The 27,532-nt window shown below is 40.1% G+C and overlaps 2 protein-coding genes across 2 annotated transcripts; both read right to left on the bottom strand.

The window, feature by feature from the left end:
* Positions 1 to 221: 221 nt before the first annotated feature.
* On the bottom strand, positions 222 to 14,279 carry asmt (acetylserotonin O-methyltransferase). Its single transcript, XM_040028354.1, has 9 exons — positions 14,155 to 14,279; positions 13,356 to 13,512; positions 12,571 to 12,745; positions 12,142 to 12,271; positions 11,236 to 11,304; positions 8,379 to 8,497; positions 3,254 to 3,394; positions 1,076 to 1,198; positions 222 to 564 (listed from the first exon to the last, which is right to left on the bottom strand). The coding sequence occupies exons 2-9, from the start codon at positions 13,455 to 13,457 to the stop codon at positions 347 to 349; spliced, it is 1,077 nt and encodes a 358-aa protein (XP_039884288.1). The 5' UTR covers positions 13,458 to 13,512; positions 14,155 to 14,279; the 3' UTR covers positions 222 to 346.
* A 2,146-nt stretch (positions 14,280 to 16,425) lies between these two features.
* Positions 16,426 to 24,082, bottom strand: akap17a (A kinase (PRKA) anchor protein 17A). The gene is made up of 8 exons (XM_040028329.1): positions 24,061 to 24,082; positions 22,878 to 23,225; positions 22,701 to 22,739; positions 22,363 to 22,581; positions 21,982 to 22,194; positions 20,902 to 21,050; positions 20,394 to 20,634; positions 16,426 to 18,659 (listed from the first exon to the last, which is right to left on the bottom strand). The coding sequence occupies exons 2-8, from the start codon at positions 23,202 to 23,204 to the stop codon at positions 17,802 to 17,804; spliced, it is 2,046 nt and encodes a 681-aa protein (XP_039884263.1). The 5' UTR covers positions 23,205 to 23,225; positions 24,061 to 24,082; the 3' UTR covers positions 16,426 to 17,801.
* Positions 24,083 to 27,532: the final 3,450 nt, after the last annotated feature.

Raw genomic sequence — 27,532 nt, 5'->3', positions numbered from 1 at the left:
TGGAGATAAAGTTTCCAATTTGGAGACAAGCCTTAGCTTTGTTTCTGAGACCTTTTCAGCTTCTTTATGGTCCTTACTAGTGGCATGCAGGGCACCTCTTGTTCTTTCTAAGAAACTTGATGAAATTTCCTGTCATACAGATTAATGTCCAAAACAAGGACATTAGTTTAAATATCTAGAGTCAAACCTTTGATTATGCAATCAGAAATGCGACACTGTAGTCATGCTGAAGAATTTATTTTGAAATTTCATGGGAAAAGTGAAAACACAGGAAAGGAATGTGATTTCTCCCCCCCACAGGTGATGCGAGGCTTCACTCCTGGTACAGCATCCATTTTTCTTCATCTTATGCCTTTTTGTGTCCCAGCACCGCATCATAGATCTTCCCAGTGAGGCAGTGCCGGATGTTGGTGAATCCGGCAGCAGTCAACAGGGCAGCATACTGAACATCTGTCCTCTCTCTGCCCTCCGTCTGCACCAGCATGTTCAGGGAGTAAAGCTGAGCTGTAAGCGGGCCAGAACCATCCTCACTGAGCAGCGCCTCCACCACCAGCACAGCACCTCCTATAGCAGGGATAAAAATACCTGCTTCAGTTCTTTTCCCCCTTTAAATAAAGTGTCCTGGCAAAGCTTAGTGACAGGTTTGCAAGACCAAAAAACAAAATAACCACACACGTTAAACCAATCGATCCAATGTGATGATCCCTACTAGGTGTTGCTACATCAGGCCACCTTTCAGATGATGATTATGGTTAATGACTGGCATAAGCCAAATCTGGGCCCAGGTCTGCTTTTAAACCCCACTTCCTTCTGTAAGCTGGCACTGTGACACTATTCACTATCCCGACTTTCTCATTTTTCTTTTGCTGCCCTCTCTGTTCTGTGAGAGTCGGCTGCTTTGTGTCTGACTTTGATCAAAGTCAGAAGGACAGATTTCTCTGGGATCAGCTGCATTGTGGGATACAATCTGCTCTCTCATTTCAAGCAGACGAGGAAAAAAAAAAAAAAAAAAAAAAAAAAAAAAAAAAAAAAAAAAAAAGGCGCTCATCCCTTTCACACTCAGATATGCTCAGACCTGGTTTGCAGGCTTTATAGATTCTCTGGAGTAGCTCTACGCAGTGTTCGTCTGTCCAGTCATGGAGGATTCTTGCCAGAATATAGAGTTCAGCTTCTGGTAGAGAGTCTTTGAAGAAGTCCCCTGAGAAAGAAAAAACATCCATATGAACATTTTAAAACTCCCTCCATTGAATTCCTAAGACACAGCTGCATTTCAGTCATCCAGTTCTAATGAATACATTATGTGAATGGGAGTTCTAGGCTCTGAATTTAACCCTATAAGTCAATGCTAAAGTGGAAAGGATGCTCCTGAACACGTGAGCCATATGCATCTAGATATGCAGCAGAAATGTAAACAGAGCGGCCATGATTAAAAGTGTACGTTTGATACGTGTTGGTGGAACGAGTATGTCGAGTTAGTGACTCAAACTAGGCTGAGTGCTTCCCTTTGATTTAATTATTCCATGTAATTAATAATTCTGTTGACAAGCCTTCAAGTAGTAAGACATGATTCGTTTAGTGGTTTACATTCTCAAACCTAATTACTACTAAAGGATGATGTCCGTTATAAAATGCATGCAACCTAAAAATTACTAGAGCATATCTCCAGCTGCTGTCTTGTGCTGATAGTTATCAGGGAAAAATTATTTTCCTGCCAACACAGCACCGTTGCTGTAATATCAGTGTGCAAGCAGTAACAATTTTTTTTCTATGCCCATTGTAAGAGTGTCGGCATATTTGCAAGTTATGAAATAAAGCACACTGAGGCCAACACTCCTAAAAAGGCCATGTCACAGCTTCCATTGTGCTCAACACCATGATGGCTAGGAAAACAGCAGGAAGAACTTTTGTGTCTGGGTTTAAGATTGCCATCTGCTGCAAACCTGCTTGTTTTGAGATCAGTGATTTTGAGACATTATGCAGTAATGACAGGCATTACAGGCCAATATGGTTCAGACTTACTGGCCATTTTGTTAGGTACACCTGTTCAGCTATTTGTTAAATCTCTAGACAGGCTGGTTTGAGCATTCCGAAAATGCTGATCTACTGTGAAGGGTAGGCACAGAACTTTGTAAACATGAAAGTATGAACCCATCCTATGATTCAAGACCTCTGCACTGAATCACACTTGTTATTAATCACTGGCTCTCTTCCACAGCATATCCATTATCCTGTCTTCCTTCTCTCTCTCCCCCAACGCGTCACAGCAGGCATCCGCCCCTCCCTGAGCCTGGTTCTGCCAGAGGTTTCTTCCTGTTAAAACGGAGTTTTCCCTTCTCACTGTCACCAAAGTGCTTGCTCATAGGGGTCATATTATTTGGGGGTTTTTTCCCTCTGCATTATTGTAGGGTCTACCTTATAATATAAAGCACCTTGAGGCGACTGTTGATGTGATTTGGCGCTGTATAAATAAAATTGAATGCTGCTTTGGATCAGTGGTTCAGACTGATGTCATGTGTATGAGATATTTGCTTGACACCCTTTGGGCCCTTTAGTACCAACTAAGCATCACTGAAACACCACAGCCTCCCGTGTGTACCCAACAAAGTAGCCAGTGAGTGTATATTTAGAGTTGGCTGACATGGATACAGAGCTGGATATTATGCAGGTGAAGTCAACTTGCTGAAAAACGACCAAATGTCTGCTTTTGTTTACCTTCAACTATTTTCTAAAAAAGCTGGAGAATTTGTTTTCGCAAAAGTCACTCAAACAGAATTATGAAAAAATATTCAAATTAGAATCCATGTTTTTGTGAACAAGGAAACATGTCAACTAGAAAAATGAGATAGTTCACTGATGTCTTTTGGGTAAGAACTGAAGAAAAAGTTTAAGCTACACAAAACCCTCATTGCCATTTCATTGGGATGGTCACATAGCTCCTGTCTTTAATTTCCATAACCTTAGTATCAGCCAGTTTTGTTGACAACCCCTTGCTCTGTTTATGCAATTTGCATATTTAGATCTTATCAAAATGCAGCAGAACTGAGATAATGAGTCCTTTTAAAACCACATGTAAACACAAGAGCTCAGAGTGTATCCAAATGTAGACTGCTTGTCAATAACAGATGTGAATTATGTTATGGACACCAGTCTATTGAGAAGAAAAAGGAAAGAAAAAACATAACAGAAACACATGTTATATTGAGACTTATTCCTGCATCCATCAGGGGGTCTCGCCAAGTAATAATGGTGTTACCTTCATGAAAGCTTATCCTCTGGTCATCCTCCTTGATAAAGTGTTCCTTGGACAGGTGCACCACCTTGGGGAGGTCAAAGATTGTCACAGTGCATTCTGGGTAGGCTGACGTGCAGTGCTTGGCTAATGCCCCACTGCAGCCTGGAGAGGGAGAATTACCGTTAGTTGCAGCACAATGAATCCAGTCTTCATTAAAAGGACTGCATCACTCAAAAGTGCAGTCATACAAGCGGAACAGATGCTTTCAGGTAGAATCTGGTTATTTGCATGATTTGTATGCGGTGGCTTTGGGAATATGGTTCAGCTAACATTCATGCCAATAAAGCAGAGCAGAACAAATTACTTTATTCGACTAATCAGTTTTAGTCTGATTAGACATCTGAATATCAACCTTTATGCTGAATGCATTTGAAATCATTTTTAGCTATGCAAGCTGCCTATTCTCTCAAGCAACAGTCAGTGCACAAATTCCACAGCAGTTCATTTCATCATTGAAGTCTCTTTAGGCTGGATAAACAAATGTTTCAAGTGCATAGAGGATTACTTTGTTTTCCACTTTGGTGACGGTCCAACTTTTCCTTTAGTGCCATTAGTAGGTCAAACCCTTCCACCAGTGAGGATATGGTGAGCAAGCAAATTTTTAGACCAGCTAAACATGAGCATGCAGGCATCCTTGGTGTGCATTTTAACATGACATTAGCATTTAGGAGTTCAAAAGAAGCCATTAGTGTTCCTCTGAGAACCTTGACTGAAAATTGGACTTTATGAGATGGGAAGAGGCTTTGAAATGAGGAAATGAACAAACGTGCACATGGGTGGAAACAATGACTTAATGTGAAAATATGAATCCTTCAACTTCAGGCTTTGGCAGCATCATTACCATCAATTATGCCTCATAAAGCAAACTGAATTTAAAAATTGAGTGTGACAGATATGGAAAGATTGATTGGACAAGAGAAAGTTAGATTGAGAATGTATGAATGAGACAGTGAGGTAGAATACAGGATCAAAGGATTTCACTTTACACAAACCTACAAAGGCAGTCAGACTCAGGCTGGTGTTTGTGTGCATATATGCCAAACCATCTAACCCTGTAGAGCCTTCCTCCTAGTGTGAGCTGTTGCTGCTATATTGTATTCTTACACAGCTTTCTATAGCCCCTACAAACACCCACCTAATACCATATTTGGCTCACATCAAACAGGGGTCAGTAGAGGAGAAAAATCAAAGAGCAACAAGGGAAGCAAAACCCAAACACAATATGCTGTTGGAGTCCTCCCCAGCTGACCTGACTGTCTCAGTTTGTTAATGAAATCCTTTGATGACGGTTTCAGATTATAGCAATACAACAGTTATTGCTGCATTTTAAACTAGTCAATGTCATGAGTGCAAGTTTCCTGAATTTCTATCCACATGATCATTTAAATAAAAATTATAAAGAATTAGGATTTATTCACATGGAGGTTTTTGTTCATTGGACAGTTTAAATCCATCAAACTCATTCTGGTTTGCACCCCAGCAGTATTGTGTCAGCTGGATATTGTTGACTACATCTGCATCCAATGCAGTCACAGAAGAGTCACTGAAGGGGCAACTTTATTTTGCACATCCCTCACAATGGGGAGTACTGCTCAGCCTGTGAACAGTCAAGTAATGCCTCTGTTGCTCTGGAGCAGCTTTCAGAACAAGCGTCAGCATAATTACATTTTTCCTTTATAAACCAGAAGGTCTTTTTCAAGCTGGGGAATGGAGCTGAAGAGGATTTCCTTCGGGGAAGGCTTAATACACCCCAGAGAGATGCATATTGACGAGTGTGCAGATTGAAGTGGAGCCATGCTAGGGGTTAGAGGTGACAATATATTGGCCTTAAGATGTAAATATTTGACCGCCTGTCATTTGGAGTTGCCTCAGTTTTATGGATGAACCAATTTAATTTTAGTAGAGTCAGAATGACACTGCTGCTTTAAGTGGCATTTCCTTAATACTTTGAGATTTTGTTTGCAGTCTAACATTAAAACACTCGGTCCATCAGATGTATTCTGATGTCTTAAAATGCGTTTGCAGAGAAACAAATTGATTAACATGAAAGTAGCTTGAAATGTTTCAGTTTGCTTGTTATGCAGTTACCATTGATCAAAAGGAAACAATTAGTTTATTTGTAGGCGTGTACCTAGACGTAACTAAATTTGATTCCTAATAGACAAAATGAACCTCATTCACTTTGAATGGTGTCAGGGTTTGGGACACAGCTCACATGTCTGTTATAGTGAAGACATGTGACTTAACATTCATATCCCCACAGCAGGGTAGAAAATGATGTTTTCCCCACAAAGATTTGGCTACTTTTGAATGTCCTGTCTACAGTCAGAGCCAGCACTACCAAACCAGTTTCAGATCAGCACAAATGCCCAAATGTATACATGCAAACCAAATTCCCAGAATTGGGCTAATTTGTAAGACATTACAAATTGCCGAATGAATTTGATTCAGTAGTCAACTTGGCCACAGAGATGAAAATATAACTCTTTTGCTGCGACTACCTCCTGATACGTTTCATACATTAGTGGCATAGCCTAGAAGCAGACATTTCAACAGCTGTAAACTGCAAACACTAACAAGCTATAGTGGGCTTGTTTTTGTTCCTTTCCTAGTTTTGTCATAGTTTTCATTACTGTTTATAATAGTGTTTCTTAAAACCTTATTCCACAAGTCTCTCATTAGAGAGATTCCCTTGGGGGGGGATATATAGAGAGATGTCTTGCCTAGATGGCAGTTTATATTTTAGAGGTTTAACAGTGGTTGTAACCTTTAAGTTGATTATCCATTTTAAACAAAAAAACATGCCTTTTAAATTGCCATTAAATGCCACATTAAAATAAATGTAAATAAACCCAGGGAAGGCTCTTTCCAGAGATGTGCACACAGTGTGGTTTGTAATCCAAACCAAATCAGCTAGTTGACAGAGTGCTGGACAGAAAGAGCTCCTGAGCAGCAGGTGTGCACAGACACAACAGATGCTGTGTGAGACTGTCTAGATGGGATGCTGCAGTCGTACTCTTACCGTTTCCCCAAGCACACACTTTTCAGGGATGCAGCATCATGCAAAAGCATGAACATACAAGCCCATGCTGAGAAAGCCACAGAGGGGCGGGTAAAACACTGTACACATGTAGGGTTCCATGTGGGAGAGGTTGTTCTTTTATTGGCTTCACAGCGCCCCTATGTGGTCAGTAGTGGTGCTACAATGAAGCCACCTGTGGTACAGCAATAGTCAAAGTAGATGTTGCATCTGTTCTCAGTGAACTCAAGGTTAGTATGGGCTCAATGTTTTAGTTCACCCGGTTTGTACAGCGCAGATTCTCTTAAACATGAATACTGGACTTTCGGGGATAAGCATCAACATTTTAATGCAAGCACCACATTGAATTCAGGTGGCTCTGCCCACTGACAATTGGTGCATTGTAATATCACCCAGTACTGAAGTACAGAGCTGAGAATACACTGAGCTCCTAGCTCAGCTTGAGTCACATGATGGCAACAGACTCAATATCTCAGACAAAAGCCTTTTCCAGCTTTTATTCATAGTATTTTTAGGATAGAAGAAAACTCCTGTGACTACCCTTTTATTTGTTCTTCTATGCTTCTTTTTGATCTGTTCCATTGTTGGTTGGCTTTCCTGCATAGCTTTACAAGCTCTGTTCTTATTGTGTTTGTTCAGTATTTCTCTCCCTCAAAGTTTATTCATTGTGCCATTTGCTCCCCTTGTAAAGCATTCTGTAAGAAACCTGCTATTCAAAAGACACTATGAATAAATCTGACTTAAAGCAGTACACACAGAACAGTGAAGAAAGCTTCCTTTCAAGTATCCAAAGACGGGTGACTGCTGTGAGCAGCGTCTAGTTTCACATTCTCATATTTTTTTAAAAAAAGGCACACAAGCTGTTCAGTTCAACAGTTGTTACAGTTGTATTTACTGGCTTATGCCCAATTCTAGTTTGTGGGGGAACTTCTTGTGATAGGGTTAATAGGATATACATTTGTCATGTGTCTCCATACCTGTAGAGTCAAGTTAAATACAATCCACCAAAATGTTAGATTGTGTGTAAAGTGTAAAAATATTTGTTGTTCCAGTCTTGTCTGGAATGAGAGTCTAGCTGCCTAACCCTGGAAATCTGCATTTTGTTTAATGAGTCAAGTGTTTTGGTAGAAGCAGTACTGCAATGCACTGCAAAGCAGTTCATCACCTGGACTCCACTGTGCTGATGTGATGCTGTTGTAACAGCTGGAAAATGTGGTCTGGCATCATCTTACTGAAATGTAGAAGGCCTTCCCTGAAAGACATCTTAAGGAGCGCATCTGCTTTTCAGCACAGATTCTCATTTTCCAGATTTGGAAGTTACCAATAGTACAGATACTAATCCACCCTCATATCATCACAGATGAAGGCATTTGAAAAGAGTGCTGATAAGCCAGATGGTTTCTCTTTCATTCATATTTTTCCAAAGAGAATTACAGATTTTAACAAGTATGACTCAGAAGATGCCAGCAAATACGCCAAATCAGGCTCCAAGAACTTAATCTCCTCACAGGCCAAAACTTGGTATTTGTTAGCTGCGATGGTGGCTTAACCCAGATGCTGGTTCTGTTATACTGTAGATGTTCAAAGTCTTGACATTGAGGAATAGTCTGAGATTTTTCCAGTTTGCAAATTTAAGTCTTTGCAGACAGAGTATAAAAGAGCATCCTAGCTGAGTTTCACAGAAAGTGGCCAGTTTTTCAATCTTAACGACCTGTTGCCAATTAACTCATTCCAAGTCTTCTTTCAGCTGCTGAAATTATTCCAATAAATAATAATGTTTAATACAAACTGAGATCTGTTGCCTCGAATTCAAGCTGACCTAATATTTTTAAGGAATAAATCTGTTTAAACATCTTTGTTGTTCGTGCAGGTTTTCTTCCCGATCCTATCAGATCCAAGACATGGTTACTAAAAGGTAAATGAAGTCCTTGACTCAGAAGGTGTGGGGAGATCAAAGATGCGTACACTGCAAATGTGCAGCTGACCCAGCAGCTGCTCAGTTAAGACAAACTTGGACGGACTTATGGAAATCAGATGAAAACTTACCTCCAAGGTCGCAGATGACTTTGAAGGGGGAAAGGTCAAAGGCTGTGACCACATCCTTACCACAGATGTTCCAGATGGAGTGCATTAACTGCATAAATTTCACCATTTCGTCATCAGACCTACACATACACGAGAAACATTGGTAATACTTTTGTCGTCTCAATGCATTGTAGGAAAAGCTTCATTTTCTGCAAGCGATCGCCTAAAGGAGGCTTCTTGCTGCCCCCCCCACACACACACAGCCTCTCGTACAAAGTCTTGCCCTGTGGGGACACCATGTTGTGTGCGTGCGAGACAGGGTGAGGCAGAACAGAAGAGCCTGTGGTGACTGCTGCTGCTCTGAGGAGTCTCCACCTCATCAACCAGCACTCCACCCTGCCATGAGGGCAATGTGCATACAAACAGCCTCCAGTTTGTAACAGAATTTATCCAAACTTCAGGGTAGCAAAAGCCACTTCCATCTGATGCACAAACCAGCTTCAGACAACAGTGACCTCAAGAGTAACTTTGAAAGTGAATCATTGTTGCTTCAGACACTGACTGCACTGGATGGGAAAAGATGAATTGACTGAGGTCAAACAGCAGACTGTCATCTTCAATTTGAAAACATTTGGGGTATAGAATGATGAATGCCCCCCAACGACAATCTTCAGTCGTTTTCCCTTCATGAGGAATACATTTACTTGAACTCTCATCCCATCTCTAGTTCTATTGAGTAAAATGTGCTTAGCCTGGTTTTCTGTCCTCGTCCACATCACGATATTAGAACTGCATGACGTGTCTTATATATTCAGCTTCCCCCAGTCTCCATCATCTCTGCACTTGCTGGAGACCTAGCTAATGGCTTTCTGTTGCTCCAGCCTCTGCCATCCTGGCTGCAATAGAATAGTTTGAGCAGCAATGTTTAAAATATGATTCACCAAGTGTTGTCATGTTTTCTGACAAACTATTGCAGTGTATTCCTGCACTGACAGCTGATGGGAGACATGCGAGCCATGTTCCATTATACTGGAGCCAGTATAAAGTACAATCCCCACAGGTTCAGATGTTTAAATGCCCCAAAATGACAGCAAAAGTAAGCTTGTTTAGATTAAGATTTGTGAGGGGTGGCTGTAGCCCATTTCAAAGATCATTGGGCAAGAAGTGGTGTACACACACTGTACAGGTCAACAGTCTATTGCAGAAATAAGATTTACACCCATTTAAACATACAGGCAATTTAGAATTGGTTACTCCAGCATGCATATCTTTGGACTCTGGGAGGAAGCCAGAATCCCCAGACAGCACATGCAGATTCCACACAGAACTCCAGCCAGCTAGTCTGCATTTTAGAGCCCAGACAATATACTGATAGGGCCCATATTTTCAATTTGCAGATCTACTGTAGTGGCATTTATCATGGCAGCAAAAATTAAAGTTCAAAAGGCAAACTGATGCCTTTCAGCCATGCTATGAATTATGTTTTATAGTTTGTTCACCAGCACAACTTTCCTGCTGGTAACATTCATGTTTGGAGCCACAACCAACCCAAGTAAAGTGAGTGAGAGCATTACAAGTAATCCATGATTTTGTGAAAATCTCAATCTTATTAAGGACTCAAATAACCAAGTTAGAGAAATCAGTTTTGCTCAGTGCTTCAACATCTGCATTTCCTGTCAATTTCATCCAGAAGCACAAATTCAGCCAGTGATCATTTCCTTTTATATGCAATCCTCAAATTGACAAGAAATTTGATTCTGAAACCCTCCTAGTCAAATAAAACTCATCTTCAGAGTAAAGAGTTTTACTATTAAAGGGCATGTGTATCACAGATCGCCAAAGCCAGACCCCGTTCGCTCCAAATCATCTGCTTTCTCAAGTATAAGAACTCGAGCTCTAGATGAGACTTTGCTGTAAATTATTCAGGTGCAGTACATGACTGGTTAAATGGCTGTGAGTAAACAGGAGTGACTCATCCAGCCAGTTTTGAATCATCCTGCTCCCTGCTGCAGCACTCCAAGAATGCACTGATTTCAGTGGTTGTTTTCCCCCTTACCAATTTACCCACAGTATTCACAGGGGGAATCAGCTGGGACAAACAACTGCTTCTCCACATTAAACTGTGTGCAGGTGCAGAAAGTCTCTCATGTAGGGCATTTTCATTTACAGTCAATTAACATTCAACTGCAGAGTCATCAGCACAAAGGTGTATCGTTTTACTCTCATATGCTTCATGGTTTTTGCATGCATCCTTGTTAATGAGGTTTATTCAGTTATATCAGCTGCAGTTTCAGAGTACAAAACGCTAAAAAAACTGCAAGTACAAAGAAAATTTAGCTTTATGATATCTGCTTAATGTGTGCCCAGGTTTACTACACTAAAGACTTCTTTACTTTGGTGCTTTTCAGTCCTATGGAAAATAAACCATCAAAGTTTTGGAAATCATGCCATAAGGATGTTTTATTTATATTTTTATTTATTGCCATTTGTTTCTGGCAGTGATTTACAGTGCACGGCCTCAGGGAGACTGCTCAAAACCTATTAGCAAACAAAGTGAATTTTTATTGCATGTGACCCCTGAACACCGCAGATTGGTGAAGCGTTAAAACTGTGGGCACCAGATACTATAAACACACGAGTCCTAAAGGACAATGGCGGTTGCATTCTCTTTGCCCCAAGCTTCCTCACATCACTGCCTGTCCACACCCCCTCTGTCTCACACAATACCTGCCTTCAAATGAATTCCAGATAGTTTTTGTAAAGAGAAAAAAGAAAACAAAAAAAACTGACAGACAGGCTCAAGATGGAGGGACATTGATGGAATGCAAATGTGGTAAAGTGTGCATTTCGTCTGTTTACCACAAAGAGAGCTTCTCACCTGTAGATTGCTTCAAACAGGTCTCCAGAGCTGACTCCAAAAGCCTTTTCATACTGGGTTCTTCCCTCTCTGGGATAAGGCAAAGAAAGAATTACTTTATATGACAACCATAACATGCAATTATCTGGTTACATGAGACTTTACTAATCATATTCAACTCCTATGATACGTGAGCATTTCACAGTCAGTTCATAAGATTATATCCCAATTTGGTAAGTGGCACATGCTTCGTTCAGCTCCTGCAAGATCAAATTAGTCATTTTGATCAGTGTCTTTGTCCTTTGGCATCTTCAGTGAATGGTTTTTCACAGTTTTAGATGAACTACAGCAACAGTTCATTCAGTCACACTGCCTGAAATATGCTGGCAGCCCACCACCGGATATGAGAATCAAATCAATTTTAGGATGATGTTTTTTTTTAATTTTTAAAAAAAAAAAAAAAAAAAATCAGGAAATCCAGCCCACAATCTTAAGCTACAGGTCAAAACTTACATTCTCACAGCTCATTGCAACTCGCTTTGGTATGCTTTTATTTTCAAACTAAATGTTAAACTCCAAGCATGTGTCAAAGATATTAAATGCTTATAGAAGTACTTTAGTGTGCTGGGCATTGTTCAATTTTCTAGCACTATATAAAGCATAGATTAAATCTTTTACATAAAATAGGCAGTTTAATAGAAACTGAAGAGCTTACTGCTGTAAGACTAAAAAGGTAATGATCTAATAAGCAACAAATATCACTAAGTGCTTGACAAGTGGTCTGTCAAGTATTGAGAAAAATCAAATTAGAAAATTGGTTTGATCATTAAAAACCATTTTGATAAAATTTAAATTGGATGGCAGTTCTCAACCTGGACACTGGATACATTTCTAAGCTTGTGATGTGGTGATGTTCAGTGTACTGACCTGACGGCATCAGTCAGATAGTGCCAGCAGAGGTAGATTGTTTTGGAATGGTAATGGATGGACTGGTAGAGGGACAAAGGACTGGAGCGCGTGAGAAAGAGCCTGGCCTGTTCAGTGTTACTGTAAGACACTGACACAGGTGGGAGAAGGAGTGGAGTAAATTACTGAATGAATGCATGCATGCATGCAACCCTTTTACTTCATATTTGAGATGACGTGATATGTGAAGAAGGGGAGGTGCGCAGGTAGGAAGTGAATCTCCAGACAGATAAATTACAATAAACGATCACAAGTGTTAAATTGTGGGCTTGTAAATTCCAATTTTCTTCCACATTCATATTTAAAACTAGTTCAACCTTAAGTGACAATTAGCAATGAGAACTGCTACATGGCTCGCTTAAGTTGTATTACTGATGTGTGTCGGCTGACCTTTCCCATCGTCTTGGTGTCTATTGAGGAGCTGCATGCCAGTGCAGGCAGCCAGCAGCCTCTCTGTGCCATCCAGACTCGCACCCACAGCCTGACTGATCTCTGCTGCAGACAGGGAGCGCTCTGAACCCAATAACAGCTCAAACACACCCAGCTCGCAGGATGTGAACAATGTCTAGGTCAGTGAGCAGAGAGAATAGAGATAAATGGTGAGGCAAGATAATAGAATAAATTGACTTCTAAAGAATGTTATTAATGAACTTCTATTGGGTAAGATTGGGTTCATCTACACAGATTAATATAGATGAAAGTACTTTTGGCCAGTTCCTCTCAGAGCTGCTAAGTCCTGCATGAACTACATAACATATCAGAGACTACTGGTGAAGGGGAAGAAAGGGCACATGCCTGCTGTTTTGAAGTAACATACCAAACATAGGCTATTAATTTTGCTGACATTCTGGCTCACATTATTTCCAGCATTTTTTGGTCCAATTATTCAAACAAGTGTTTGAAGTAAAAGGAGTTTCCTTTCAGAACCCCTTAATTTTGTTTCTTAAATACTGTAATTTGCCAGTCAACAAGCTTCAGCATGCAGCATCTTTGCACTATATACACGATGGTTTTTGATATCAAGACCTATATAGTTTAATAGATGTACTGATTATTATGTTGGAATTTGTGTTACATAATTAACCAATTAGTTAATGCACCACTGAAATGTCAAGTTTACAATCCAACACATGTCTGCATTTGACCTGTATACATATACGATGTACATATGTTACCTTTGAGATCAGGAAGCCTTCGATATACTCCATTATTCTTTTAGGGTACACGTCTGCAGTAGGCGACACCTTAGTTGGAACCATTTTCCCACCGTCAGCCATTGCCACAGATCGATCTTCCAGACAAGAGAGAAACGTGCCTTCTCAGTTGTTACACCTGCAAGAGGTTTGCATGAATGGCAGTAAGAAAAGAGGCAGACTAAAACTACACAGCATGCCCACCCAGCAGCAGCAACGAGTGTTGCAGTGGGCTAAGCTGATTACAGCCAGATAACCTAGATTAGAGCATGGGCTCAGTGTGTCAGACAAAGAAACAACTCTGAAAATACTGCTGCCTTGTTCATTCTCGCTCAGCCACTGCATTCTCATACCAGACCCAGTTTCTACAAAGATTTCATCACCCCAAATCCAATAGTGTGGGATAGCCAGCTCTTTGACAGGACATAAGAGCAAAGTGTGCTGCTTACATTTCATGCATTAGCACTCAAGTGATACTATGTCACCATATATTTCTTAGAAGCACACATTCATTGTAATTTCATTAATCATTCAATCCGTGATGGTCATACTTGCAGCCACACAAATATAAAGCCAGCAACCAAGACTTAATATAACTAACTGAGCCTCCTTAGTTTCTGATACAAACTACACTTACAAACATATTCAGCACACGTAAGGTTTTGTACCATTTTTTTTGTATTTAATGTAATGCACTTTCTATCTGTTGTGCACACATTTGGTTAACTTTATGCTCAACAACGTTAAACTACATCAGACAAAGGGTTTTCTCTTGTTTTACCAGAGCTGTGCCAGGGTCCGCTTGGGTTCTGAGATCTGCTGGTACCAAACAATATTCTACCCGCCACTGGAGCACTATTACATACAAGAAGCGCTAATTGGGACATACCAAGTGTTGCTACATCATGGGGAGAGGAGTATTTAACTTAAATACGTTGTTGATTTTCTTTGCTTTCTGAATTAGTTATTTTGAATATGGCGATTTTTATATAAATAACTATTAAAAAAGCTTTTGTTTTTGTTTCTTTGTTATTGGATATGTTTTCAGTGTTTGTTCCACTTGATTGCCTAAATTGGCCAGTACCAAAATGATCAATACTTGGTTTGTTTGTTATTTTGTATCCTGGTGCTTCATTAGAGCTTGAGTTTAGTTGACCGCTTTTAAGGGTCTAGAATTATACTTGACTTTGGAAAAAGTATTTTATTTGGGGGGTGGAAATAAAGCCCACTGTTCCAAAACCTACTACACGACTCACACATGGTGGCAGTGCAGTGATCAGCCACCTTTCTCTTTTTATAACTATAATTTTTCTACTTTTTTTGTTTCTAATATGGCACCAGACGCAGTGGATGAAGATATCAACTATCTAACATTAAAGGAACTAGCCATGATCATCCGGGCCTTGATGCCACAGCAGGAGGTCAAATTGAAACAAGAGTCTAGGACAAAAACTGTTTTTAAGGCAATTCAGCAGTTTTAGCTCTTACAGAAGAAAGCACAGGCTTGCTCTTCCCAGAGACCACTTCAGCTGATCCAGAACCACAGGAAGTTGTGATCTGGTGGTAAACCACCACCAGGTCCAAGATAAGACACCCTCCACAAAATAAGAGAGCCAGTATTCCCACAGGTCAGTCAAAAAGCTCATGAGCCAAGGTTACAAAAATTTGCAGAAAATACTGAGCCTTCTGTCCTCCTTACCTTTGAGAGAATTAGAGCCTGTAGAAATATGACTGGGTTTCCTGCCTCATTCTTCTGTTGAGGCTGGAGGTGCTGGACTATACAAGGATGCTGATGAGTCAGTTGCTGAATGTTGAGGCTGCAGACGTGTGACCTTTTCCTGTGGTGCTGGGAGATCTGCCTGTTCTTTATAACTTGTTAAAAATCAATATAAAGCTTTAATCCTGCTGGCTGTTACTGAGACCAAAGTTAACTGTCAACGTGATCACTTCCCAACTTATCACATCTTACTTATGTTTGATGCTAAGGAATCAACCTGGAAAGTCTCAGCTGAGGTTGCTCCAGATGTTCCCTCGAGACTTCAGATGCAGCAAAATGAACCAAACTTGTCAGCCATCTTGTTAAGAACTAAAGAGAGACAGTCTGTTGTTGATGCTGAGTGCAGGGAGGAGTTTTCCCCAACAGAGACATCATTAACCATTACCATTGCAGCGGAACAAGAAATGATAGTTATACAAGCAGGGGATATCACACCCACTACACCTGGCTTGTAGCCACAGCCATAGGGAGTGACTGGACAAGGACATGACCACTGCGACCACTAAACATTATTTCAGTCACCCGGGATTGTGCTCAGATGTTGCTGTTTTGTATGACTGGTCCCCATTGTCAGATGCCAAATGCCCCCACCCACCTAACAGATCCTTGAAATGACAACTCTGCTCCTGAACCTGGGTGTGATGGCCACATTTGCAGTCAGAGCCATAATCAGCAACCTTATCCCAACAACTGACACAGTGTCTGATTTCATGTATCGCACTCTTAGTTATTAAGCTTTGTAAAACACTAGATGTATTTTTAGCACACGTTTAGCTAACTTTTGTATATTAAAAAGTGCGCTCTGATCAGCCAGTTTCTAGACAAAGCTATGGACTTTGTCTTAGATCAGATTTTGTTTCAACATGACTTTGCACCACTGCACAAATTAAGGCCCATAATGACATGGATGTGTGGAAGAACTTGACTGGCCTGCACAGAGTCCTGACCTCAATCCAAAAGAACACCTTTGGGATGAATTAGAGCAGAGACTGTGAGCCATCCTGGCTGAGTTTGTGTTTAAAGCCATGTCCTCATGCTTAATCCAATTGGTTCCTCAAACAGCCACAAATGTCATAATACCAGCATCGCATGTTTTGTAGGCCTCAGGCTGACTGAACATTTTTTTGTAAATGTAAATATTACATTTTGATGAGGAGTAGGAAAAAAGGTAGCAGAATATCCGAAACCTGATTTTAAACCTTCCATTTAAGGTTCACTGTAGTAAGGAAATTGCAGGTTTATCTAGGGAAAGAAAAAAACAAAAACAAAACGGTCTCAGCTTGAATTTTTTTTTTTATTTTAAACAACTTGCAATGTGCGCAAGACATGCTCTAGTGGATCATGAGCACATGGAGAACAAACAGGCTTTGACACAAGTACAAATGACAAAGTGTCAGCAAAACTTGGACATCCTCTGAGCAAGTAAATGTCAAGAACAGTCTGTACAGTAATTAGTAAGGTTGAAGAAATTCACCTGTCACTACAATTGGTCTGTAAAAGCAAGAGAAACGTCCTCATAGTACACTTTTACAAATGCATCCAAGAAACTGCTTTATCAAAGATCTGTGAAGTGTTGAAGAAACTAGACAGGCCTCAAATCCATCACTTGCACTCTAGATCAACATCTGACTGTGAAAGAGCAAATACACTACCTGCAGAGTTGGGTTTAATACATCAAGCCTTCAAACAAATCAAATCACGTCATTCAACTTCAAAAGCAAAAATGTTCTTTGAATTGTACACAAAAGTAATTCTTTAACTAAAACTATGTGCTGTTATTCAAAGTTGACACAGTCACAGAGAGCTGTTTGTGTTTTTCTCTGAACCATTATCAGCAACAAAGCCAATACATAAGCAGTACTTAACAAAAAAAAAAAATGATAACAAAACCAGTCATTGTACCTTACACAGTCTTAAAGCAGGTATGTGTTTCATCATTTGAGAATTCTCTCCCCCCCACTGTAATTGAGCAGCAGCCATTTGTTATGGCTGGTAGTCACCTTTACAGTGTTCGGCAGCTACTGTAACATGCAAGTGCTTGTTAGAACAAACCTTATGTATATTAATATCAGATCCTGTGTCTTATTTTCTAAAAATCTGACTACAAATCTGGACAAAAATAATAATAATCATGTCTGAACTCTCTGTTACTCACTGATCCGTCACAGTCATTGTTTTATGTTTTAATGAGAGAACAGACTGTTGATGTACTAACCTGTGGACCAGGATATAGCCTTTAACTTAAATTTGTCCAATCACCCCTTTAAAACTCACTTTTTTAGAATTAATTTTTAGATTTATGTTTTAGTGTACTTCAATCCAGTTTATACATTTTACTTCACACACAAATAATTTTCCAGGAAAGGGAAAAAAGGTCAAGTTTATATTTTGCATCACTAACTTTTGTGAACATGCTACACTGATTATAGTGAAAATTTAGGTTGCCAACAACATCAATCTGAGAACAACTTGGGTAAAAATCCACAGCAACAACTAAGGTTCACCTGCATATGCAGTCTGTAAAGTTGGACGTTCTTCACCTAACTGAGGAACCAAAAGTATCTAATCTTCTCTGAAACTTGCTGAACTTGAAATGTCAGTCCAGAAATGGTGAGTACAAATGAATAAAATGATAACTGTCATCCATGAGTTTAGCGCCGTGTGGAGTGGCTCCTATCCCTGCTGTTGCTGTGTCTCCTGTATCGTCGACTATGACTGTGACTCCTCCGGTCCCTGCCTCTATCGCTGCTCCTGCCACTGCCTCTGCGATGACTATGCCTGTGACTCCTCCCTCTGCTGGAACTCCTCTCAGTGCTGCTCCAGCTCCTCTCTCTGCTGGAGCTTATGCTCCTGCTGCAGTGGCTGTGGCTACATCTCCTCCTGCTCCTATGATGACTGTAGCTCCTCCTTCGGTGGCTGCAGCTCCTTCTCCTCCTGCTGTGCGACCGTTGCCTCCTTCCTCGGCTGTGAGAGCTCCTTTCCCTGTGGGAATGGTCTCGTGCTCGTTCCCTGCTGCGCTTGCTGCTAAACACTTCTTCCCTTCTTCCCTCCCGGTCCTTTTTTCTGTCCTCCCCTTCTCTCCTTTCTTCCATTAATTTATTCTTCCCTGAAACTCGGGAGTGAGCACCAGATTTGGACATCTGCTTTTCTTTGCTTTCAGCTGCCTTCAATCCATTCACCCCACTCAGGACCCCAAGTATCACATCATCTGGATTACAGATATCCTCAGTCACTTCAGGGCCACTCTGATCCTGGATGCCTGCAGCCTTGCTGCTGTTTTTCTTCAGCAAGTTGGAAAGCAGTCGCTCCCTGAGCTCCTTCTCTCTCCGCTGTAGCTCCAGTGCTCGCTCTTTCTCTACCTCCACCCTCCGCAGCTCCTCCTCTTGCTTGCGGCGACAGGCCTCCAACTGCTGAAGACGGGCCAATTCCTCCTTCTGTCGAGCTTTCTCCTTCCTCTCCTGCTCTTCACGCTCAGCCCTTTCTTTCTTCTGCTGCTCCTGTTTCAAAGCCTGATGAGGAGAACACAAAAGAAAAGATAAACGAAAGCATATGATTTAGGAGTCGGTTGGGGGGGGAAGTATCACAGGAGTAACACTTTCCCAGGAGTTGTATTGTGCAAGTCCCAACACATGCAGTACTCTGGTTGTCAAAATGAAATCCAAATTAGAGACATTAGTCATCGGTATTTTACTTTTTCTGTCCCAATGTATCAAAGTCCTATATGAGGTCCTCAAATGCTTTTCTGATGTCTTGTACCTTTAATAAGTGTGAAAATCCTAAACTCAACAGCAAACCCTTTTTTGAAGGGTTATATACCATGTGGTAAACAACCCTAACTGATTCTATACCAGTGCTCTGTGCAATCTCCCATTTCATCCTCTGTCTGAAACAAGACGCTTAGCACCTCTTGCTTTAATATTACCCACTCTTTAATGCTGAGACTTTGTTTGCAACTCCAATTGAAACCACAGCATACAAACGCATCACTCCATGTTCCTTGTAATAGTACTTTAAAAAAAAAAACTCTTGGTGTGATCCGAAGCTGTGCAAACAACAGACAGAACAAAACTGGGTTGGGGACATTACATCAAACACGCATACCCGGTAGGGCTGGGCGATATGACCCAAAATTCATATCTCGATATTTTTTAGCTGGATGGCGATATAAGATATATATCTCGATGAAGCAATGGGGGAGGAGGGGGAGCTGTGTTCAGTGAAAGAGAGGCGAGGCCGAGTAACGTTGCGTAAAGACAAAAGCGGATGAAAGAGAGGCAAACTTGTGGCTCCACAACTATAATTATAACGTAACATAGACTATATCGATATAAAAGATATTGTCACATCTTATATCTCGTATAAAAATATATCGATATTTTTAAAAAACTCAATATATCGCCCAGCCCTAATACCCGGTGTATTTTCAGGATACCACAACTTTTTTCTGATTGGCTGCCCCTCACAAGCATTAGATAGGGGTGCTGCTCACAGCCAGAGCTGTGTGCCTAAGATCAGCGGTCCCCAACCATTTTTGTGCAACGGACCAGTTTATGTCTGACAATATTTTCACAGACCGGCCTTTAAGGTGTCGCGGATAAATACAACAAAAGAAAACCAGTATCGGTACTAAAAAAAAAAAAAAAGAAAGAAGAAGATTTATTCATAACACAGGGGAAAAGACCCAGGGAAACAGAGTTAACGATAAAAACGGTTAAAAACATAATGATAGAAACCGATAAAAACCCAGAAATCCATAGATTTCACACCCGAGCCTCAACTCTCGCGGCCCGGTACCAAACAACAGGTCTGTGGCTCGGGGATTGGGGACCACTGGCTAAAATGATAATATTAAGGACAATCACTGTCACTACTACCAAACAGCCAAGAATAGCAAAAAATGTCTGAAAGAGAGCAGCCTGGCTGGCTCTGTCACATGTGGATTACTTGTAAATATGCCAATCTCACCATTTGAAACTTCTGCAATTAATAATATAAGCTTCCACTATTATAATCACTCTCAGAAACAAAAATGGAAAAGCAAGATAGTTACATTTTAAAGATCCAACATGAATACTCATATGGGGACAGACATTTAAAGTTGAGCTGTACACACTGCAGAAGTCTTAAATATTGATTAAGCTATTGGGGTTCAACAATAAAACGCAACATTCTGCTGGACCATTGTCAGGGACTGCAGAGTACTTATTCAGATGCGTATAGTGTTGCATTGTGTAAATTGATACCTTAGCCCTGGCCAGCAGCTCAGCAATGAGCCGTATCGATTCCAAGTTGCGCTGAGCCAACAGCAGTCTCCTCTCTTCCAAGGCAATCTTCATCTGCAGCTTCTTCTGCTCCTCCTCTTGCTGACGCCTCACTTTCTTCAGATTCTTGCGCTCCTCCCTCTCTCGCAACTTCTGCTCTCGCTTCCGTAATCTTTCCTCCTTCTTCCTTTCCCTCTCCTCCTCTTCCAATTCCTTCTGTTTCCTGAAAAAGTGGTTCAATATGCTCTGTGAATATTTATTGTTAACTTTTTGTCAACTCTTATCAAACCAGGTGATGAAGTTGTTCATTTAAAAGCCACTAACTCCATCAAATACTGAAAATCAATCCCCCAATTTATTTATTTTTTATTCCTCATATTAAGTTGTTTAAACAGAATTTCTATTTTTTTCCCCCTCTAACATTTTTTCTATTTAACTTTTCAGTATAGTCCAATTTTAGTCCATGTTCCTATGTAGGCTTCCATCATACCTCTCTTCTTCCTTACGCCGCTCCTCTTCTTCCTTCTCTCGTTGTTTCTGCTCCTCTCTCTGCCTCTCCAGCTCCTGCAACTTCATCCTCTCTAGGTTTCTCTTCTTCACAGAAGCATCGCTAAGGTGCTTGCTTGTGTCAAAGGTCACCTGAGGATAAGAAACGCACATCATATGAAGGTTAATTGTCACAACAGCTTTTCATATCGAAACAGCTGAGCACTTCAGTTGACGTCATTGGTTTGACTGAATGTAGCTATTAAACTAAATGGTCTTTGTTCTGGTAAAATTATACACACAAAAACCCCCAAAACAGAAGTATGTAAATTTTTATTAATTCAGTAATTTAACCAACTTTGGAGGGGATAGTGGCTAAAGCAAAACAAAATATCATCCAAGAATACCAGATTGATAAACCCATTGGTGAGTTTAAGGGCTTATTCAAGTGCTTCACACATTTCAGAGTGGTTTACTATGATTACAACATTTTATAACCATGCTTAGTCAGGAACAGTCATTCCAGCTCTTCATTTGAAAGCTAAAAATATTACATCCATGGCAGATTACTGTGGCAACACAGATTTTAAATAAATGAATAATGAACAAATATTCCAGTGACACAGCTACAAATACAACATCTTTTCTGCTCTACAAGTTTTAAGCTATTGTCACAGTACATTTAACATTTTCATATAAGAAGAAAAAAAAAAGCTACACTCACTGGTAGCCTGAATGGAAAAGGAGGTTCTTTATATTACATAGAATCATTCATTTATCAGCATGTTTATCAAACAAACCTCCCAAGGCTGCATGGTTAATACAACCATATTTGAAAGGGCACTGCATTAGAACACCTTAATAATGAGTTGAACTCCAGTTCTCTCAAAACCCTGGCATTTAAAGTTTGTATGAAGAAATTTCTCTCCCAGCAGTGACTGAACATAATTAAGAAAACAACATTTTAGGAGATGGATTAAAAAAAAAGTCCTGGAATGATTGGTTTGATCAATTAAGAGGTAGAAAATAAAAGCAGCTTTAATATGTGTAGGCAGAGGCTTGACACTACTGTAGTCTGCAGTACCTTGATGTTGCAAGCCACGGCTTTTCCATCATCTCCTTTCAGCATCAGCTTCATGCTGCGCATAGTGTCCATGGCTTTCGTGAAGCCACAGTATTCCTGATACTGGACATACGCTTCAAAGTTCAGATGGCCCCCAAAGCTGAATGTGCTGAAGTTCTTGCCCATCATTTCCTCTCTATATGGGTCCAGCATGGGAATGTCAACATTTCGTACCTTAAAAAAAAAAACATGTCTTAACTTTTTATTTCGACATTTATTAGTTTCTTGTTGTTTAGTTAGGCACTGCTTATATCTTCTTCTTTTTTAAAATTGTGAACTAAAAATGTGAATATTAAAAGCTTAATTTCCTTTTAGCTACACAGAAACATGAATGTGAATCACCTTGCCGAATGTCTGGAAAACTGCAATGAGGGCTTCTTCTGAGGGCCGATCTGGGTACTGGCTGTCCTTCTGACTGAACCAGCGGCAAGGAAGCCCTTCTAGGTGGATGGTGTCAGGCCTCTCACCTGGTAGCGTCTCATTCATGTCCTTGGCATCACGGAAAAAAGAATCCCAATCGTGACGTGTCGGGAAGTCCACTTTATTTTCTACTGCACGAACCTTAATGATGAGAGGGTGACATAAATATACTCTGCTGTCGGTTTATTAGTGCAATTAAATTCAACCTGTAATCAATCTATGGTAGATAATGTTATAATACTTAGAACTAGCTGCCTTGCCTTTGGATAGTTGTTTATTTTCAAGGTAATTTCTTTGAGCTGCCAAATTACAATGTATTGACAAAGAGTTACAAACATTCAGAACATTTAAGTAGCAACAACAAACTCCAGTGACTCCAATAACCATGCAGTTACTAATTATAAGTACTGCAATGCTCTACATTTGTTCACCCTTACCTTCAGTACATCAGTAAAGCCACTGAGTTTGATGCTCTTCCCATCCAAACGACTTAGCAGGCTCTTGACTACAGTTTTGTTTTCCACTTCACCTTCAAAGCGGATGAAGTCCATTGTGCTCTTGGAGATTCGCAAGACTGAAAACTGCTCCGGAGCCACCATGGCCTTCACCCGCTCCATTACCTCCCAGTTGGAGATGCTTTTGCCTGGCAGCTTGAGCTGGGGCAAAGCCACGCTGATGGTCATTTTGGCAATAGGCTTGAGGTACAGGTTGTACTCAGCAGAGAGGCACACTGCCTCTGTGGTATCATGTACAATGGTGGTCATTGCTGCAGAGAGACACAGCAGCTGCAGCAGAGGGGAGAAAATAAAGATTTAGTAGTTATTAAACTCTCTTAAAACACAAATAAGGAGCAAACTCAAAGTAATAAACTAAACTGCGCATGTGCTATGAGTAGTCCTCCAAAACCAAAAATCAAACTGCGCTAAACATCGGCTCAAACACAGGCCTCGTGCCAAACGATTCTCAACATTATAAAACCCGTTATAGTTAGCCTTCGCATTTGGTTTGTTATACAGCAGTGTGACAAGTCTTAGAAAATTACACAACAAATGCCACGTTAAAGCATAAAGCCCCTCGCACCATCACAACTTCATACTGCTAACCGGCTAACCAGCTCTTGTGCATTAACGTTAAGTTAACAGAGAGCATATAGGGTGACACAACGACAACAGTTTGTAGGAATAATAATGAATATAACAGTGTCAGGAGGACTACGCTACATATTTCTGGGGAACGGTGTTTACTGGTTACACAAACGTTAGCAAACTCAATGTAACATTAGCTGAAAGCTAACGCTAAAGTCTTCGCTTCATCCCGAAGGACGGCAGGCTAGAAAGCTATGAAATTAACTTAACCAGCGATCTGGTTAACGTGATTAATTTAACGCTATTACGTGCAAACTGCGCATTATTATTTGTTTACTGATTATTATTTGTTAACGTTACGGTTTTTACGAGTTTGGTCCTAAAACATCACCGCTTTAGACAACAACATGCTAACGTCAGCTAGCACAGAAGATAACAGACTAGCCACAACCTACCAAAATCACTTAGCCCCCCTGTAAAAACCGAAAATGCAAAACACAACAAACACACTGTTGTAATTTAAGGTGAGCCATACACTTGAGAGGCATACAGAAAATCCAACTACATGCTACTTCCGCACGCAGTGAACTCCGACCTTCTACAGAAGCCTATACCAGCGCCCACAGCGACACCACATGGATGAATATGGCGGTGAGAAAAATGGAAAAAGATCTCTTAAATTGAATTCAGTTTAATATTAATATTCATAGCAGTTTTCTTCTTGGGCTGCCTGGTCGCCGGGACAGTGAATCATTTGTCTCCATTGCACCCATTTCCTAGCATGTTCTTTTTTTTTCTTTTTTTTTTTTAAATTAGCAAAATCAACATACAACAAAATGCACCATATATTATACATTCAGAAAATACAAATTTCAACCTTTGTACAAAGAAAAAGAAGATACAAAGACGGGGTAATAAAAGTTAACAGAGTATTAACTCACTAAATCAAAATCTTCCGAAAAGGAAACAAAAAAATGCAGCCTTTTTCTTTTTAACTAAAGTCAAAGATTTAACCATCAGGTTTAGGTTGTTTTTCCAGTAAAGTAGGGTTGAAGTAGGGTATAATCTTTTAATATGTAATTACGTCTAAGCAAATTTGGAGAATAAAGACTCCTTAATGAAGATCTCAGAAATGTATTATTGCATTTAACATCACAAAACTGAATACCATCTATATATAATTGCCTTAACTTGGGGGAGATGTCAGAATATATTATATCACTTACGACTATGTTTTTAAGTGACAATGGAATGGATTTTATAACCCGATTAAAATTACTTTTAGAACATTGGATGTTAAATTTTTGCCAAAAATCGTGATGTCCTAGACCTAGAGCATGTCCCTCCTCATCTACAAAATGAGCAATTGCCGAAACACCTTTCTAGAACCAATCTTGAATAAAAATAGATTTTCTATTCATCAGTATATATCTATTGTTCCAAATCGGGCTGTTATGTAGAGTGAAATTATGTTTAAATATAATTTTCCAATACAGAAGGACCTGTTTATTGAATTCAGAGAGTTTAACAGGTAGCTTAGTAATTTCAAATTCACATTTTAGGAGAAAATCGATACCCCCAGTTTGTTAAAGACCTTACTTGGTATAAGAAACCAAATGGAGTGAGGATTATTTAAAAAGGATTTTAACCATTTAAGTTTCAAAACACCATTCATTATATCAAAGTCCTAGCATGTTCTTCTGCTTCAACAACTCAAGGCTACCATCTACTCAAGGCTTTTCGTAGAAGGTATAGCAACCTGGGAGTTTGTCTTCAAACAGCAACCATAATCTCCACCCTTTGGCTTTTGTCTCAAACTAGTATTTCAACTTTTTTTTTCTCAAAATACATTTTTGACTTTATTCTCAAAATTGTCAGCAATATTTTCTTCTTAATAAGGCCCTCCTGCCTGGGAGCTCCATGTTCAACATCATATGCCCAATATGTCCACTCTCCCTCCTCTGCACATGTCTAAGTCAGCCTTGCCTCTCTAACTTTGTGCTCAACCTGAGGTCTCCCTCTGACGTGCTCATTTCTAATCCTCTCCATCTTCTCAACGAAAATCTTAACTTCTTCAGCTCTGGCACATTTGCCTTGGCCTCCTGTCTTTTTGTAGTGTCACCATTTCCAAACTAAGCATCATAACAGGTCTCACTACCATCTTGTTAAATCTTGCCTTTCATTGGTTGACACCAGGTATTTAAACCTATCTACCATCAGTACCTCTCCTCCTTGTATGTTCATGGGGTACATGGCAGTCTGATGATTAGTGCTGTCGGCTCACAGCAAGAAGGGTTTGAATCCAGTCTGGAGCCTTTCTGTGTGGAGTTTGCAGTTCTCACAGAGAGAGAGAGTATGCATGGTTTCTCTTTGAGTACTCAGCTTCCTTCCACTGAGACCTTTTCTGACGAGGCTTCAGGGAACAGTAGATGGGTCAGATGCATCTGTGAGGTCTTTTTTTTAACCGCGCTCACAAATTATTCAAGACTTTTGGTGTAAATAACCATTAGCAGTATTTAAAAAGAGAAAGAACACACACCCTGCTATATATTTCAGAACACACATAATTAATACATAATAGAAACTTTGGCAATTGATTGTAATCGCCCGCAATTTAATTACTTATTAGCAAATTGCTGATATGGTTTATGCAAAAAAAAATGTTGATCAGTACCAAAAAATGGTTCAGGCTGGATTCACTGTCTTTTTTTATATCTGCCACAAGACAAACAGCACTCTGATGACAGTACACATTTGTTACTCACTTGATATCTATTTGGCACTGTTTGTGACTCATTAGGGTTTGTCTGAAAGCCATCATCACTGTGGTAACTGTGTGAGATAAAAATGGACTGGACTTGGATTGGTCCAACAGTGGAGGCCCCAGGCTAAAAAGTTGGCACAGTTTCCCTGAAAGGATGGCAGAGGAATTTGCATAATAGGCATTACTCCCTTCACTGTGCATGTAGGTCAGTTACTGCAGTCAAAAAGGCTCTCTATCCTGTCCTGATCAGCAGTCATCTGGTAGATAGCCTGCCTAAGGCAAATCTGGATTCTACATAACCAGAAAAAAAGCACATCACTTCTGACCTCTATAAATCATTATTTGACTTCTAGATCAGGGAAACCCCAGAGATTACAGAATCATCAAAGGAGCTGGCTTAAGAGCATTCAGTTTTATATAAGAAACATATTGTGTGATACACTGTGACTGTTTACATGTAATCCAGCTTTTATATGGTTGGTTTGATCTGGGAAACACGAAGCAGAGAACAGACAGGGTGCCAGCAGGACATCAGAGCAACAAGAGGATTGGCAGATCTGTAGTAATCTGTTCAGGCTCAGGCACTGAGAAATGTATCGTATCCCCCACACACATATGAAAGCTTGTGGGCATTAAATTCCTCTGTACTCTATGCTTTCTCTAACCAATGACAAAAATAGCATAGCAGGGAAACACAAAACTGATTGTCCTCTTAGGTTCTCTTAAGTATATTAAGATAAACACGATAAAATCTGATTTTCAAGTATTTGCAAAAATGGATTAAATAGAGTTTATATCCCAACAACAGCAGTGTTGACTTTAGGTCAGTCTGCATAACAAGAGGTGCAAAATAAGAACTGGATATTAATCTGTCTGGTGGGCCATGTGGACAGGAAGTTGTGGATATACTGTAAATGCCGGAGCAAAGCTGGGGTCGTCAGATCATCAATTATTCAGCACCAACAGGCAAGGACAATCAGCTGGTGTCAGCAGGAAGGGCGGATGAAGCGACTCGCTTCAATTGTATTTTTAATCTATTCTGGTAACGTTAACATGAGTATTCACAGCTGCTCTTTACATTTTAAACCTTCTCATTATTACCGAGGCCGTTTCTTTATACATCAATGGGACGATACAGTGTAGTTGACAAACTTAAAAACTTTAGATTATGCAAATAAAAACAAAACTTCTTTATTTCACATTTATGGATAAGACATTAATCCAAAAACAAAAGTGGCTCGTT

Source organism: Simochromis diagramma, unplaced genomic scaffold (genome assembly GCF_900408965.1).
Source record: "Simochromis diagramma unplaced genomic scaffold, fSimDia1.1 OVJJ01000343.1, whole genome shotgun sequence".
Lineage (NCBI taxonomy): Eukaryota > Metazoa > Chordata > Actinopteri > Cichliformes > Cichlidae > Simochromis > Simochromis diagramma.
Note: the sequence above shows the minus strand (reverse complement) of the source record. Positions and strands in the feature narration are given on the sequence as shown.